This window comes from Buceros rhinoceros, unplaced genomic scaffold (assembly GCF_000710305.1).
Source record: "Buceros rhinoceros silvestris isolate BGI_N320 unplaced genomic scaffold, ASM71030v1 scaffold9303, whole genome shotgun sequence".
Classification (NCBI taxonomy): domain Eukaryota; kingdom Metazoa; phylum Chordata; class Aves; order Bucerotiformes; family Bucerotidae; genus Buceros; species Buceros rhinoceros.
Window position 1 is genome coordinate 20,563 of NW_010405332.1, and position 16,120 is coordinate 36,682.

Sequence of the window (16,120 nt, forward strand, 5' to 3'; positions counted from 1 at the left end):
CTGGCACCCTGCAGTTGTCCTTGTTTGTTGAACAATCTCCTCAAACACCTCATTCTCCTCATGGGTGAATTCAGTCCAGAGTCCTCTGGAGTAATGGGAAAGAATTCCATCCACTTGGATGGGCTTTGCTTCATGCCCTGGAATTGCTCTACCTGTGTTTTGCTGGCAACCACCCCCTCCCCACCCTGAGAGCTCTCACATGCTCTCATCGAAGAGTGTCTCCATCAGTGTTTCTTCTTTGTTCCATAAGCACACAGAACGTTTAGCTGCTTTACTGAATACAGATCTGTTTGTTATTCTATCCTCTCTTCTAATAATTTACGATCAGTGAGGGATTACAGCCCATTCTTTCAATGGGAACGCAAGAGAGGCAAGGTGCAGTAAATTATGGACACAACAGCTAGTGTGCAAATACTGAACTTGTGGAGGTACACAGGGAAACCACAGCGACTCTTCAAACACCTGCTCTGTGAAAGCCGACTCAAAGCATGCAATTTAACGCAGAGCACCCCCCTGCCCCGACCAAGGCCTTTGCCCAAAAGGTTTGAAACACAGCACTTGAGAATTGCACTGTCCCTCGTTCTCTGAAGACAGACCTGCGTTCTCTGAAAATACGTCTTACGACCCCCCAGCACTCCCCAGATGTTCATGGCTCCAGCCATTTCCCCATCTCTTGCCAGAAGCTCCTGGCTCTGTGGGGCAAAGTAGCAGAGATGAAGAGGAGTTAAGCTGAATGTCTGTGTGGAGGGAAGTCAGTGATGGTTCCAGATAAGGAGACACTGCTCCCAGGAACACCTCCTGGTCACTTCTCCACTGGGCACTGCTGGCTGAGGTGACCACTACTCTGCCGGGGCCAGCTCAGAAACTGTCTCTAAATTGGTGGTTCATCTCCCCTTATATCCAATAGGGGCCAAGAAGAATTGCTGGTATTTATGGAGACAAAAATAACCTTTCTGTCTATCAAGTTTATTTGTCTAGAATAACGTGGTTAAGTGAGAAGACTATACCAGGCAGGATGCAAGGCCTCTATTCTCTAATATGTATTTCGTAATAATTTAGGATTTCAAAGGCTTCAGCATTAGCACAAATGTAACAATTAACGGTTGTTCTGCTTGCTGTTGGCATGACAAGTGCACCCTATTTAATATGCAGTGTCTCTACAAAGGACGTGGCACAGCTGAGATTCAAACTAAGGCTTCACATATGCACACTCTACCAAGGCGACTTCATCTGTCTTCAGCACTCAGTCCTTCTCACCCCCATCTTTGCTGCCACGTAAAGACAGTGAAGAGGACAAAAGAGTCCTCTCGTATCCCTTTTTAATTTCCAGTTCTCCATGTGGTGAAGGCAGGCAGGTTAGAGGAGTGTCCTGAGCCTTCCAGCTGGGGGATACTGTGATGGCTCTGGAACAACAGTCTGTCAAAAGGGCATCATCCTACCTCTACAGAACGGCCAGTATGGCAGAACCAGCCGTGGGGCTCCTTCATGATCCTGCCAGGCTACTCCAAAGAGCAACAGCCTCATATGGCCAAAATACGACTGATGTGATACCACGGTTATCTCATTTCATCTCATCTAACTGCATGTTCTCCATATTCTTTTCAATATTTAAAAAGCCAAGCTAATACTCTAAACTCTTGTCCCGATCCGAAAATTGAGTGCTATACATGACACACACAGTTTATCAACACCTTTCCTTGGCAGCGGAAGCGCTTACTGGACCTTTACCAGTACTTTATTCACTGCTTACCTAAAACTAGTAAGTTTTTCTATCTTTCTAAACTATTTTTTAATCCTTTGTCTTTGTTTTACATACATAAATGCTCCGAGTTACTTGTATCGCACAGAGCACCACACTCTGCCCTTTGTGACCCCAAACCTCCTCTGCACTGCTGCCCGGTTAGCGAAGCCGTTCTGAAATTGTGCACGTGGCCAACCACAGCAGCGTGTGCTTCGGCAGATCTGGGGTCTGCAGTGCTGGCCTCTCTCTGGAGGGATTCCACTACCAAAACTGCCACGACAAAACCTGCATTTCTGTGATAAACTAAATATTTCTATCCACATTCTTATTTTGCCACCTCTGAACAACTTACTCATTGCTTCCTCACTCTGTGACTTACTTTTTTCAGCAGCCCTTTCAAATTACTTTACCAAAATACTGCAGTCCAAACCACTTATGTAAGTTGGCTTGTTTACACCGTTAGTTTATTTTTGCATGTTGAAGGACTGAAGGTCTGTGTTCCCAAAGCGTACGGCAAACCTCTGGCTATCGTACCGTTTGTTGAATCAGGGTTTCCAGGTCCTGAAGCCATGCCGATATGCAACTACAATGTCTTCTGCAGGTGGGCGCTTCGTAACTCTGTCAGCGTTTCGACACAACTTTCCAGTGAGATCAGACAATTTCAGAATTCCTTCCCAAACCAGAGCTCTCTAATGCTTCCAGGACTTCCAGTCCGCCCCCACCGAGCACGATGGAAGTTATTAATCATGGCTTCAGAGTTACTGTTGGACGTTGTCCTCAGCCTGGGGAGTCCCTTTTTATCTGTTCAAAGCCTGGACTGTCTCCCCCAGGCTTGCATGTAGATTAACTGAGTATTTGTCTCATTTCCGAAGGGTGCCCCTAACACCCCTTTTCTTGTTCTTACTCCGCCTTGCTATACGCAATGTTTATGGTTGTCCTGACTCCCCTACTGGCAAAGCAGGGTGCTGAGTGCAAATGAAGAACATCTGTCAAATGGATTTATTTTTTTTAAATTTCATCCACCCAAACCACAGATGTTCTTCTAAATACGTTTAACTGTTATTCCTCCCTTTAAATCTACTACATGTATCTGGATGTCTCTCATGAAATGAAATTCAGAATTATAGCAGGCTGGCTCATTTTCCTCTCTTCTTCCTACAGGTAGATAGGCTGTGCTTTCATTCCTTTTATTTATCTTTCCCCTCTCATCACAGAATCCAAGTCTGTGGCTTCCTCCATCTCTCCCGTTTTCTCTCCCCCTCATTACTGCAAAGTCCCGTAGGTTAGATCTATCCTCTGCAGTAGTGGTCCAAAATCTGACCACACCAAAGGTGCCTCTGCACAGCTCAGCCAAGCCACGATTCTATGTTTCACCAACACGTCCCTAGCAGAAGACTCTGGCCACCGTAATCTTCTCATGAAAGAGCAATCTGGTGTACCTTTAGCCCAGCTGCTGCCAGAGTCCACCTCTCTGGCCTCCACTAATGATGTTTCGGGGACCAATCTGAGCAGCACTGCCGGACTTGGTTACATCTGCGGGATTTGCCAATCTCTTGCTTTGCAGCAGTATCCGTGCCACTGACAGGAAATCAGCAGCAGCCCGGGCGCTGAGAAAGCCACTGTCCTTCATGGGAAGTGGATAGCACAGTTCTTGTACTTTCAAATGACAGAAATTAACATTGGTTATTCAGACAGACAGTCCTACAACAGTATTATACAATGATCCTACTGCCAGTATTTATTACAATAAGGAAACGTGGAAATATTTCACCAGTGCTCATGCACCACCACAAACTTGTTTCAGGGCCATCACCTGGTTTTTTTGCTATGCCAAGAGAAAATACTGACTACGTTGACTTACTCATTAGCACCTAAAATGCAGAATATACAAATGTTTTATCAAACTGAGCGTTCAGGAGCTTTTTCTTCCCCTCAGATGCACAAGAGGCAGCACAGTATCACAAGAGACTGGCAGAATTCAATAAGTACCACTCACCTAAACAATGCAAAGTGTTGCCAAGATTTTCGGGGGCTTCAGTTTTCAGCTTTACTGGTGTTGAATATTTTTTATCTATTAATGGCTGCTTTTCAGTCGGGGTCCTCCTCGTGTCTGGTTTCTTTTTCTTTGTCGCTCTGAGAGGCTCAGCTAACATTCGTACTTCTCTGGGAAAAGCTGTCAGCACCTGTATGGCTCCAGCTTTTATCTTGGCTTCCAGTCCCTCCTCAGTGCCGAACTCATCTGTTTGTGAGATTTTGTAAAGCGGTAACACATGGAGCTGTTCGTCACTCGGGATCACCCCCACTCTCCGGTTATCTTCCTTCGTTAGCGTACAGACCTGGCAAGAGCAGAGACAGTTACACCTACGACCACACCCATAGCGTACAACAGGGATGGACATATTTAAGCAGTCATCCCGGACTTCACTGTTCTCTCATACTTCGTGGCCTCAATGCTACGGGTCTTTCAAAAGCAAACATCTGACAAAAATTTTGTTCGACGTAAGATGATGCAGAAATATATTGGTACTTGAAGAATAAGATCAAGGCACGTGTCTTAGACAGGAGAAATGAAATTTTGGCTCAACTCAGACCACCCACAAATATGGATATTTACAAACCTTGGGAAATGATCTGAGCTGTAAATGCACAGTAGATTCCCCGGCATTCAGTGATTTTGGAGTTTTATACATATTTGACGCTCAGATTCATTTTTAAGGACTTAAAAATATATGAAAAAAGAAAATATTATTTTTGGATTGAACAAGAAATTTCTATTACATGGAACTGACTTTGTTTTTTCTTTTGGCTGGCAGATAAAAAAACCCAAACAGTTACTTGTACTGCTCCATACTTCTAGCAAATCTCAGCTCTAACTCGCTCTCTCTCTCTTTATTCACACTGTCTTCAACTAACACCCGTCCCCACCTCTGCCTGCCTGCTGGAATGAAATCGCCAGCCCCACCAAATGTTCGGTTTCTCTTAGGCCACTGAACTACTGTCTACTGCCTGTGTACTTCAGAAATCTGCAGCACTTCCAGGGTTCTGGCCATTATTAAACCAGTCCTTCACCTTCAAAGAAGTGCCACCCCAGCAGCGAGCTCTCCGTTTTCAGTCAGTGCTTTCCAAGGGACGGCAACAGTTTTACATGTACGAGCACAGGTACAAGCAGTTGCACCACATCTAGTTTGACTGGTTACATTCACGAGAGACTGATGGTTTTCACAGCAATAGGCTACACCGCTAGAAAGCCACGCGTTAACAGCTTCTGTGCCACAGGGAGTTACTAACTACGCACACAGGGGAATCTGAGCACCATCCAAGGATGAGATGATTGTCCCTAAACGGAACGTTATCATTCCATCGCTGCGTAGGCAGAATGTGATGCTTATCATAAACAGTTATTCCAATTTCCCAGAAACCTGTCATCATGCCTAACATTCCAGGGGAGAACAACATTATTTAAGGGTGGTGGGGTGGGTGTAAAACAAACCCTTTTTGTTTTTTTTATATATATTGCAGCTCTCACAAAGGCATCACACAATTATTTCCAGAATAATACAATTACAGAGTCACAAACTAAAGCTCCTAAATCACTAAGGTGGCAGTTAGGGCTTTACGAACAGCTATATGCAAAGCTGGACAGTTGCCGAGCAGCAAAAGGATAAAATCTGAGGGGCAGAGACAAAGGAGAAGAGCTTTCCAGGTGACTTTTTGAAAGGCTCGAGAGAAGGGCTCTTAAGGAGGCAGAGGGGGGGCAGTTAGAAGCCAGTGAGTAACGCTTACTGGTGTGCTTGCTCCATGCGTACTTACCTCAACTGGGCAGGCCTTGGACTACGAGGAAGATTTAGAAAAAACAACAAGTTGTTCCATGAGCAGCGAGTGATGCCTAGTTCCCTACGGACTTCTCCATCCCCACGGTCCCCCACACCCAACCCCTTAATTTAGAAAATTGAGACCCTCAGTTTACAGTTACAAATTTTCATGCATTTCACCAGATGCTTTGACAGGAAAGTGATTTTTATTAGATTTATTCTTTTTCATAAAAAGACTAACTCTTAAAATGTATTAATCATCTTTCACCTGACTTACAATTAGACAAAGGGAGATGAGCTCTACATTTTCACAGCGCTTGGCCCAGGGAGAACATACAAGCAAAGGCAAAAATCAAAGCTCATAGTGGTTGGAGGAAAAGCCATTTTAACCAAAAACGAGTGTCTGTCACTATCACAAAGCCAACACCCTCACCGGAACAAGAAAGCTGGAGAACTGTTGCGAGCAACTAAAGACAACGAGGGCTGCAGTATAATTGACAAAACTGTGTGGGAAGTATGGTCAACTCCAACACACAAGATACGTTAAATATGAGGTAGAATACATAAAATTAAGACATTAACGTATACTTAAAATTACGTTGAAAGCCTGAAGACCAGCACACCTACGGCCTAGATACCTCGGCAGCAAACTGAATATATGTAAAATTTCAAGGTCAGTGTCTCCCCAATATATTTTAATATAAAAGGAAGGATGGTAAGTGACTGAAAAGTCAATGTTATGGGGGAATCCAGCTATGAATGAAGGCCCTACAGGTAAACTCGCAATTCACTGCTGGAGTAATCCACCAAATGAGAAACATCCTTTTCAGAAGCCACTCCAACACTCAGTTTGTGCAAAATATTCCATTAAGAAAATTAAAGAGAAGCTATCGCCAAGAAGTTAAAAGCAACGTTTTCCATTGGCACAGATACCATGCTGCAACCTGACCAAAATTAAGTCTGAACAAGAAAATCAGGGACTTGGTTAAAGCCCAGTTACACAGGGAAGCTGCATATCCTGCTACTCCAAATACTTTTTCCAGAACACGCTGCTACATCATTCAGGATGCTCAAAAGCCAAAGAAAACATTGGCCAAGTAGTTTGTTTAGGTTTCCAGTGTGCTTGGTGACCAAACCTATGACCTATTCCGGGTTTAGTGATGTCATGGTAAAACTTGCATACTCATAAAACTTTGTTTTTATTTCTTTTAAACTTAAAATGCACCTATGAACTCAGTGAAACTCCCTCCACAGATCTCCGGAGGAACATCTGTAGCCACACAGCTCCCAGTGCATTAGTATGGAACTCTTTGATCTGCCTTTGTTCTCTTCGACTTCCCAGGCAGAAACGATGCAGACTTTTCCAATGTGTTGCAAGAACAGATGTTGCAAATTCAAGTTTCAGCAAAGCGATCAAACAGCCTTTGCCGACGTGAAAGACGGACTAAAGTTTCCTACGCTCATCTCCCCCTTGCAGATGGAAGGAGGGGTGGGTGCCCTTTGGGACCCCAGGGTGCTGCTGCATCACCGCTTCCCATTACAAATACGAACACCGTTGGGTTTCCTTTTCAGCCGAGACAAAGCCTGTCATTCCATTGGCCTGTTCTACCCTGAGTAAGAGTGTGGGGGTCAGCTGATAACTATACACACACAGGAAGAGTCAGACGACAGCACTCCTGTGCCACGGGCTGTGACGCAGCTGAGGCGCACAATTGCCCTCTGGGAGCTCGCAGGTTAGTGGAGCGAACTTCTAATGCCTCTCCCTTTTCACAACATAAAGAGCAGTAACAAACCCCTTCTTTTACAGCCCAGGGGGGTTCATCTATAATCTAACCACCAGCTGAAACATCTAGTAAGTTCTGTGGCTCACGAAGCGAGCTGTGGGCATGGTCCAGAATGCAGCCCAACCACTCACAGAGACCGCCTGCCACCCACTGCACAGGCCTGGACACAACGGCTCAACGAGCTGTAGCTACACACGTACAGCAAGTCGTTGAAAAAGCAGAGGAGTCTGGGTTCTTAAACTACAGCAGGAACAGTTTGCTGGTGGATCACTGACTGACACTACTTAGTTCTGCTGCCAACAATAAATTTTGTATTGTAGCCGCCCTTGAAGCACAGATTCATCTTCCTCCCCTTCTTCCGCAGCGCCTGCTACAGACTGTGTGGCACCAGCCATTACACATAACTGCAGCTAGTCTCTCTCCTCCCTCAACTCCAGCAAAAAGGGCAATGTGTCCCACAGGATGAGGAGCGCTGTGTATTTGCTCCAGAACCAGCACAGCCTTCGCTAACCATTCTGCTCCCGTCACTGTAACCCCCACGTCAGTCACGTAAACAGATTCACGGAGGTATGAACAATGTGATCCTCAGCAGCTAATCCAATACAGAAACCAATACACCTACGTTTCACAGACTCCTTAATAACTATAAAGCTTTTAGCCGTGTGATGCTCATTAGCTTGGTACCACAAGGAACACCACACCCTTACGTACCTCAGTGGCCCTTCGGACAATGTTGAAAGTGACAAAAGAGCCCGAGTGAAAATGGATGGTGTATTTGACTTGAAGGTTCTTGAAAAACCTCAATTCGTAGGCAGAAACTACTTTTGCTTCTTTCAGATAAACATGTTAGTTTACACCTCTGCAGAACTGCCATGTGTTTTCCTTCTATTACAGAGCAAACAGGGAATATTTTTTTTATTTTTTAGCTTTTCTACCAAAAAGCAGCTCTGCTAAACCCAGGGCATGATTCTATTAGTCAGGAAAGATGTTCAGTGTGTCACATCTCCTCCGGTAATCCCCAGCTCATGTGACTTAAGACATACCATTCTATCTTGTACCGACAGAAGACATTTCCATGACTTTTTTCCCCTGCTGCTAACAAAAATGACAGCCGTGTATTTTCCTGGGTATGATTTTCAGAGTCACATACAAGTAACGTAGCTGATCACCATACCCAGAAAACATCAAGAATGCTCCTCTGAAATTCTGGCAGAGACAGAGCAGGGCAGTTGTTACTGGCAGCTCATCAGATAATGCATTAAGTATACAGCAAACTCCACTCGTATCACCGATCTCATTGAAGGGCTTTGCAGAACTGGTGTCTGTATCTGGTTTAAATAATTGAAAGTGATTCTGTTTTTCCTTTCCTTTCAGCGCACCGTGCAGCGTTCCATGCATATTTGTGGTAAAAATGATTCACCAGCAACTGAAGAGAGAAAATGAAAAGGTGTCCCTTACACCGTAAGTAGCGGCAATAGAGCTGGCGGCATCCGCAAACACCATCTCACAAGGTATTATTTTAACCTTTTTAGTCTAGAGCAATCTTAGATTTTATAAATGAAGATGTTGTGTGGGAATAAGGAGGAAGGGCAGCAATCTGACCAACCTAACGAGGTGCAAGAGGACAAGTACGCTTTGTACAGACCTTAAACCGTAAGGTGTGACTACCAAATCAAACAAAAGACGGGAGGAAAACAGGCAATGAAGTTGGGGATGTTTGAGTTCTGCAAGGCAGGGCAAATCCTTCTCATCCTGCTTAACGCCACATTATCAGGAAACACTCGTATGAAAGCTGTCACCTCAGTGAGATGTGTTACTCGCACAGAGTACATTTTACAGACAAAACATGTCAGAGGTACGTAAACGACTCCTCCGTGATGATCGCCAGTGATTTCTAAGAGATCACACTGTGTTTTAACCTAAGCAGGCAGCCAAAGCCACTTCTGGAAATCGATGGGAATGCAGGAGGTGACAGGCAGACGCTAGAATCACATGTGGCAATACCTTTTTGTGTTCTCACCCCTAGTTTTCCTACGTTATTACCAGATTTCATTATAAGCCAAAATTAGCAACCCCAATTTTGATCACCATCACCGACCTCAACTGGAGAAAGCCCAGCACATCCTATCACTCTGTTTGCAAAACAGCAACAGTTTTTGCTTTAGGATCCCGCTCTGTACCACTGTAACTATACACCCAGATGGACTAACGGGCAGCAAACTCTCATGTCCTATTAGTCACACCCGCATCATCTCCCTGCAAAGGCTGTACATAGCTCATTAGGTAAATGAACTCTAATTCACCTCCCAAATGCCCCAACTCAAGTACATAAATTGAGAGTTAACACTTGCCACTATTTCCTATTTTTATGGAGCCTTTTTCTGCAAGTACATTAAAACGAAAAGATGCCAAATCTAAATGAAGAGATTATTGGGAACGCAATAATTACGTGTACTAGTGAGCTATCTGATGGAAATCAGATTCCAAGGCATCGTTTTCAACAGTTACAACGATTTGATAACGTTCTGCATGACTTAAAGTTTGGCAGAACTTCACAGGAAGATGGTAAGTTCTGCCCTATACAATCACAGGTCAGTTTTCCACGCTGCTTAGATTTGGGATTACTTGCAAACACACCACGGGAAATCCACAGAAATAAAGTAGCAGCACCAGCAAGAATAACCTGAAGCTGAAATAACATCAGATGATCACAGACGAAATACATCTGTACTCACAGCATCCTACTAGCACTTTGCAAAGTTTGCTTCCAGTGCTTCCTCACAGCATACCCACATCTAAGTGGCATTCAGTGCTAGGCCTAACCATCCGCCCGTCCAGGACTGGCACTCCTACTGAATTCCAAGACTTGCTGCTGCACCTTACAGTAACGGACGTTTGCCCCCACACAAGCATGCAATTAATATTAAACAGATGTACCAGCCGTTTCACTGCGGTTACAGAGTGTGGTAAATGTTAAGTACACGTGTAAATGCAACACTTTATCGAATCACAGCAACGTAATTCGATTTTCATTTCCAAATTTTACCAAAGACTGTTTCTAGAGTAGGCAGAGATCTTGGATAGATCTTTCTTTCTATACATGCATCCTCTGTCAGAGAAGTAACTTCACTGTAACCTCCCCTGATGGACACGACGCCCACCATGCTATTCAGAGCACTGCAATGCTCTAACTACTACTAATGAAACAGACTGCCAGCTTATTTGCCTTTTCTCCTCTGAGCTTGTCCTTCTTTAAGACTACCAGCTCAGTTTCTAAAAGATCACTTAGCTGAGTAATTCTCAGCTGATTTTCCCACTACCAATCCAGCACAGTATAACAACCACACCAAAAATCTCCACACCTGCGGCTTTTCCTTTCATATGGAGATTTAGAGATGCTGATAGTCACCCGACTCCACCGCGGTATCATCGTCTCTTCTTTCTCACCCGTAACTGGACTACCATGAAGCCTGGTAAGCGCACAGGGCAACAAAAAGTGAATTTGATGAGAATTGAGCCTGGGAGAGGTAAATTAATAATGAATCGGTTTGTTTTCGCTCTTCCTCTACAGAAGTCTGTACAACTCCTCAGTTAGGAGGCAAATAATTATTTGCCTTTGAACATCAAACCTCTGCTGTGAGCAGCTTATCCGTCCTATGGCCGGTCCTCTCCAATGGGCCTGGGTGTCGCAAAAGCGTTAATGTGTTTTGCAGAAGGATCACTCCCAGACCTTTATGATCTGTTCTGTAACAGGACGAACTTATGTCCTCTGTTAGACCAGCAATAAACACGTGCAAATAAAGTAGGAGTTTACAACATGCTGATAACTTCACAACAACCTAAAAATGCAAACATACCCCGAAATGGAGAAGCACTAAAACACACAGTAATCACAACATTAAACAGTGCGGATGAGAAAATCCTGTGCACCTACCACGGTGCTTCCATTGTGCATGTTATGGGTGTCCTTGTGGGCGTGGGCACAGAAATCTATGCAAGCTGTTACACCGGAGAAAGGCCGACCGTCCTTGGATCCAAGCCGACAGTCTGGGCCCATGTGCTCATTTTCCACCTAAAAATAAAATAAACTACAGGTACTTGGGACTGAAAGTGAGCAACTCGGGATCAACTGAGCCACAGCTGCACTTGTGAGTGAGGAAGTGATCAGAAAGCACGTCTTTTCCTAGGAAACATGCAACGCTTTGACTGCATGTCAGCGAGATAATCAGCTCAGCCGGAGCCAAAATGTATTTAAATAACAAAAGCATTTTATTTACTGTATTATCTCAAAGCCTTTTATATGTGCACAGCTCAAGACATAACGAAACCACCAGCTGAAATAGAAAAGGTGCAGTATTGAAGCAACCACTGCTGCTGAAGGAAGGGGATTCACCACATCTGTGAGGGCGGCGGCTTCCGGCCATGAACGTACTGCAGGGTTTCATCTTGGTTTAAGCTACACTGCCTGCTCAGAGCTACAGCTACCCTAGTTGAATGCCACGGACCTACCTGGTTCTGGAAGGCTTCAGGAGCAAGCTTTTTATACACTGGAGCCACATCAGTCGCCAAAGTTTGCAAATTATTTTCAAGAAGTTCCTCCTGCAGAGAAAGGCAACATTCAGAGCACTGTGATTTGCTTTAGAAGAATCCAATCCGGTCTGGAGATGCCTGACAAGTCCACCTCTATCTTGTATTTTGTTAATCTGACTTCTGGTTTGCTGCCTGTTGTCACCAACCATAAATAAGCCTACTTTTGCACAACTAAAATGCCAAAATTGTTAAGCATAAGTCAACCAAGTAACAATGGAGGGTATCTGCTAGGGAAGAAAGCCAACACCCAAGGAACTAATTTCTGCACCTTTTCCCCCTTCCGATAGACATGGACAGTCAAGTTCCACACCAAATAAAGAAGATCCAGAAGTGAAAAGCCATACCACACGCTGAGTGGAGAAGGAACCCCGGGTCTTCTTTTAGTGTTTTGCTTATGGGGCCTTAACTTACGTCGATAGAGCCCTGCAAAAAGAACCCCAGGTTTCCGTCGTCTTTTTCTTTTAATCGTATGAGTAACTCCCAATAGCGTTTAACGTTAGCTTCAGCTCTCAGGGGAAGAGGAATACTTCTAACACTGTCACACAGCTCTCAGGAGGAACATTTGATAACTACATTCTTTGCGGGTGCAAAACTCGGGACTTTATGGAACTATCTACTAGGTTAGGAGGTAATATTTCTTTCCTTGGGGTAAGCCATATAATCATGGTAGGCTTCTATGGCGAGGTAATTTAAGCTGTTATTTATATAAACAAGCCTAAATTATTTTCCTAAATTTTTGCTTTTCCAGGAAAATCACCAACCAACTGGGAAAGAAAAGGGTGGTGACATGCTCCCTACTTTGTTTTCCTCCAAGGGCCAGGCTTTGAGAGCCATCTGCAGCTTCAGTTTTGCACACTGTATAGCGGCAAAAAATAACAGCTTATTTCACTTCATTAAAAAAAACCCCAAACCAAACCCCAAACCCGTTTGTCACCACATAAACACCCATGTATACACAGATAAGGACACTTGCACGTTTTTCAACGCGATGTTACATTACAAAATGATACTGTATTTCTAATTCACACTACAGCCCGTTTATTAACTGCTGATCACTACCACAATTTTTTCTGAACTGCATGGAAGGTAACACATCCTTAATTATCTGTCCTGCATACTACTCTTACCTAGGGATATTACACCCTTAACCTCATCTCACTCCATCCAGTGCCTCAAACGATCCAAATCTTTCTGGACTTCGAACTACCTTCTTCTTAAATTGCTATACCTCCTAGCTTTATGTCATCTGCAAAATCATCAGTATCCAACATTTAGCTAAAAGAAGTATCTGCTAGGAAAATCAATGGCAAAACCAAATGAAGAGAAAGGTTATTTACCGCTCACTTCACTTCTTTGAGATGCACGCAGTGCGGCTGCCCAGGCCCCGCTGCTGCCTGCAGCCAGAGGCTTTAGCGCAGTGGTAGCCCGAGGGTGCACGTGCTTCCCTCGGAGACACATGCAGTCAGGGAGCAACCCACCCCCCTAAGCTGCAGGATCCAAGGAGGCTTTAGAACAACGTCCATGGGAAAGGGGAAATAAGAGAATGCACACATGGATCACACATCTAGAGAATGTCTGGTTGAGTAATATTGTCTTTCAGACAACTGCTTTCACCCCATGGTAGAAGGCCTTCTCCTCCAGAAGCCTGCAGTGATCTGCGGTCCAGAGCACAGGCCACACCAGGCAGCTCTCACGAGGGTGTATCAGCTCTAGGTGCTGCTGCACTCGACTAAGTGTCTGAGTGGAGCTCAGGGGGGCCATTTCACAGGCTCGGAGCAAGTGATGCCTCCAAGAGAGCTTGCAGTCTCACAGAGCGTATCCCGTCTGAGCTGTCTTGCAAGAGACCTGGCACAGCCTGGTACGCCATTAGACAGCACAGATGGAGACTGCTGCCTTTGCTGACTGCCCAGCCAGTGTTGTTACAAACATTAAGAACCCACAGAGAAAACAGACACACAGCACACTCCATGCACAGTGTTACACAAGGGGAGAACCTGAACACACGCTGTCACAGAGAATGGAAAAGGACAGCAAAGGAGGGGAACAGGACTCCTAAGAATGAAGGAATGCCCAATAAACATGATTTTCGTATGAACTGAAAATGTATAAAACAAATTCCCTCTTGAGACGCTTCAGACAAGCAGAGCTATTTCCAGCTTGTGCTGCCTTACTCATTTACCCGGTGAGAAGAAGGGCTGCATGTGCCCTGTGTGCTGAGGCTGCAGCCCCCCACTCTAAGCCCTACTGAAGTCTGTGAACACCTACAATGTGAGTGGACAGCACAACTCGGGGGAGAGCGAGGGTTTTGCCTTCATGCACACAAGCATAAAAGATGCTTCAACTATTTCAGGAAAAGAGAGGAATATTAAGCTCCAGTGAATCAACTGACATCAGTCTCTTCCAAGGGGCAGTGTTTCACGCAGCATGTTCACGCTCACCCAGCCAGCTCTGCTCGGTAGCTGGCAGCAGTGGAGTTCAAGAGCCAAGGAAGGCTATCAGCACAGTAACCCCAAGGGAGACCCAGGTAACTGCCTGCCCTCTAGTACAAGTCTCTTAAAGCATGATGCCAGATGTGTTAGTAAAGACATGATGCTCATCTAGGAGCTCCACGGGGAAGTGCGCTTGGAGACATCTACAGTCAGAACAAAAGGCCCTTCTGAGTTACCCTGAGGAATGCACGTTCATCAGGCAGTGGTTATCAGAATACGATGCCTTTATTCCTTCTTCATCAAAATGTTTCCAAAGTAAAAACCAAATTTGTTTTTTCTTTGTGGGTTTTTTTTAGAGGTTTGTGGCTTCACATAATCCATCGCTGTATTTTCTGAGCTATCTTAGCTTTATGTCATCACTAATAGTCATAAGCAGCAATTAAAGGGTAAATACAAGGGTATTTAAATACACAGTAAACAGTAAGTTTTCATACAGTGGAAAAACTATAAATACTACAGTTACCAAAGGTTTAGTTGGGTTCTGGTGTTAAGCTACACATGCATGTGTGAGAGAGAATGGGTGGATATACAGAGGCGTAATTTCTAGTTCTGAAAATGATTGAAGTAATTGAAGGAAAAAAACCAACAAAACAGTAAAATAAAAATAAATCTTACTTGTTTAGGGTCATCAGTAAGAAGCCTAAATTTCCTGGGGTTTTTGCTTCTGGCAAATTTACAGCCATTGAAATACATACTCCATGAACAGCCAAATGAGAATGATGCTCCACAAGTTTCTGGATCAAGGCCTTGACATGCACACGTACGACTAGGAAGGGAAATGAAGACATGTCAATTCAGCTGACCACACAGCTCTTCCTCCTCTTCAGTGCTGTTTGCTATTTCTTTTCTAACACATAGCACAACAACGCAGGAACTTATAAAATAAATGGCTTAACTCGATCTCCTCCATTAAGGAAACATTCCTGTGTAGAGGGCTGACTTCCTTCCCCATAAAGACAGTCTCAATTCCCCAAAGTGCCACTCCTGGGAAATACGTAACACTCAGTTCTAGCTGCAGAATACACCCACACTACTTCCGTTTTGACTTCTCCACTTCGATAAAATTTTATCCAAGAAAATATCACTGCTACTAAACGTTACCCTGAAATCCAGTAACTCTTTTGGCATGTGTGGCAGTACCATTAGCTCCAGATTGATCTAACTTCCAAAGTGAAGCCACTCTACTCAGCCCAGCCCTTTAAGAACACAAGCATTAGAATCAGGTCACTGCACAGCTATTAGAGTCTGGTAAAGGTGGGCCACACAAAAATCAGCACAAAGGCCACGCTGCTCCAGAGCCTCCATTGCAATACACCATCTAGTCAATTAAACTCCCCTCACAGGCACTTTGGAAAGTCACCTGTCACCTTGTAGCAGCTGTATAGCACGGCCACGTCTGCCAAGGGCATACTGACTGTCTGGGGCAACGTGCGCAAAGTCAGCAAAGTTCATCTCCACCCCTTCCCTTGGGTGTAGCGTGTACAACTGTCGCTTAGAGCCTGGTCTCTAGGAAAAGCCAGGAACTAAGTTGTATACTGAAATGACACCTAGTGGTTTCTACATTTGAATGAGCTTTTGTCTATTTATCTTACTAGTCAAACTCTTGAATTCAAGTTATTTATTGAAAAACGTTCAAGAAGCAACACAGAAGTGACTTACTCCTCATTTAACGCACATCTACGGCTGGGGGGGCAGCCGGATTTT

At 44.4% G+C, this 16,120-nt stretch overlaps 1 protein-coding gene across 1 annotated transcript in view; it reads right to left on the reverse strand.

The window, feature by feature from the left end:
* TET1 (tet methylcytosine dioxygenase 1) overlaps nt 1–16,120 on the reverse strand; it is a gene marked incomplete at its 5' end in the record, with an annotated part of 33,668 nt that overhangs the window by 1,853 nt on the left and 15,695 nt on the right. The window contains 5 exons of the mRNA XM_010133677.1: nt 3,738–4,077; nt 11,272–11,409; nt 11,847–11,936; nt 15,032–15,182; nt 16,076–16,103. Of these exons, the coding sequence (XP_010131979.1) occupies nt 3,738–4,077; nt 11,272–11,409; nt 11,847–11,936; nt 15,032–15,182; nt 16,076–16,103 (747 nt within the window). The remainder of the gene's footprint in view (nt 1–3,737; nt 4,078–11,271; nt 11,410–11,846; nt 11,937–15,031; nt 15,183–16,075; nt 16,104–16,120) is intronic.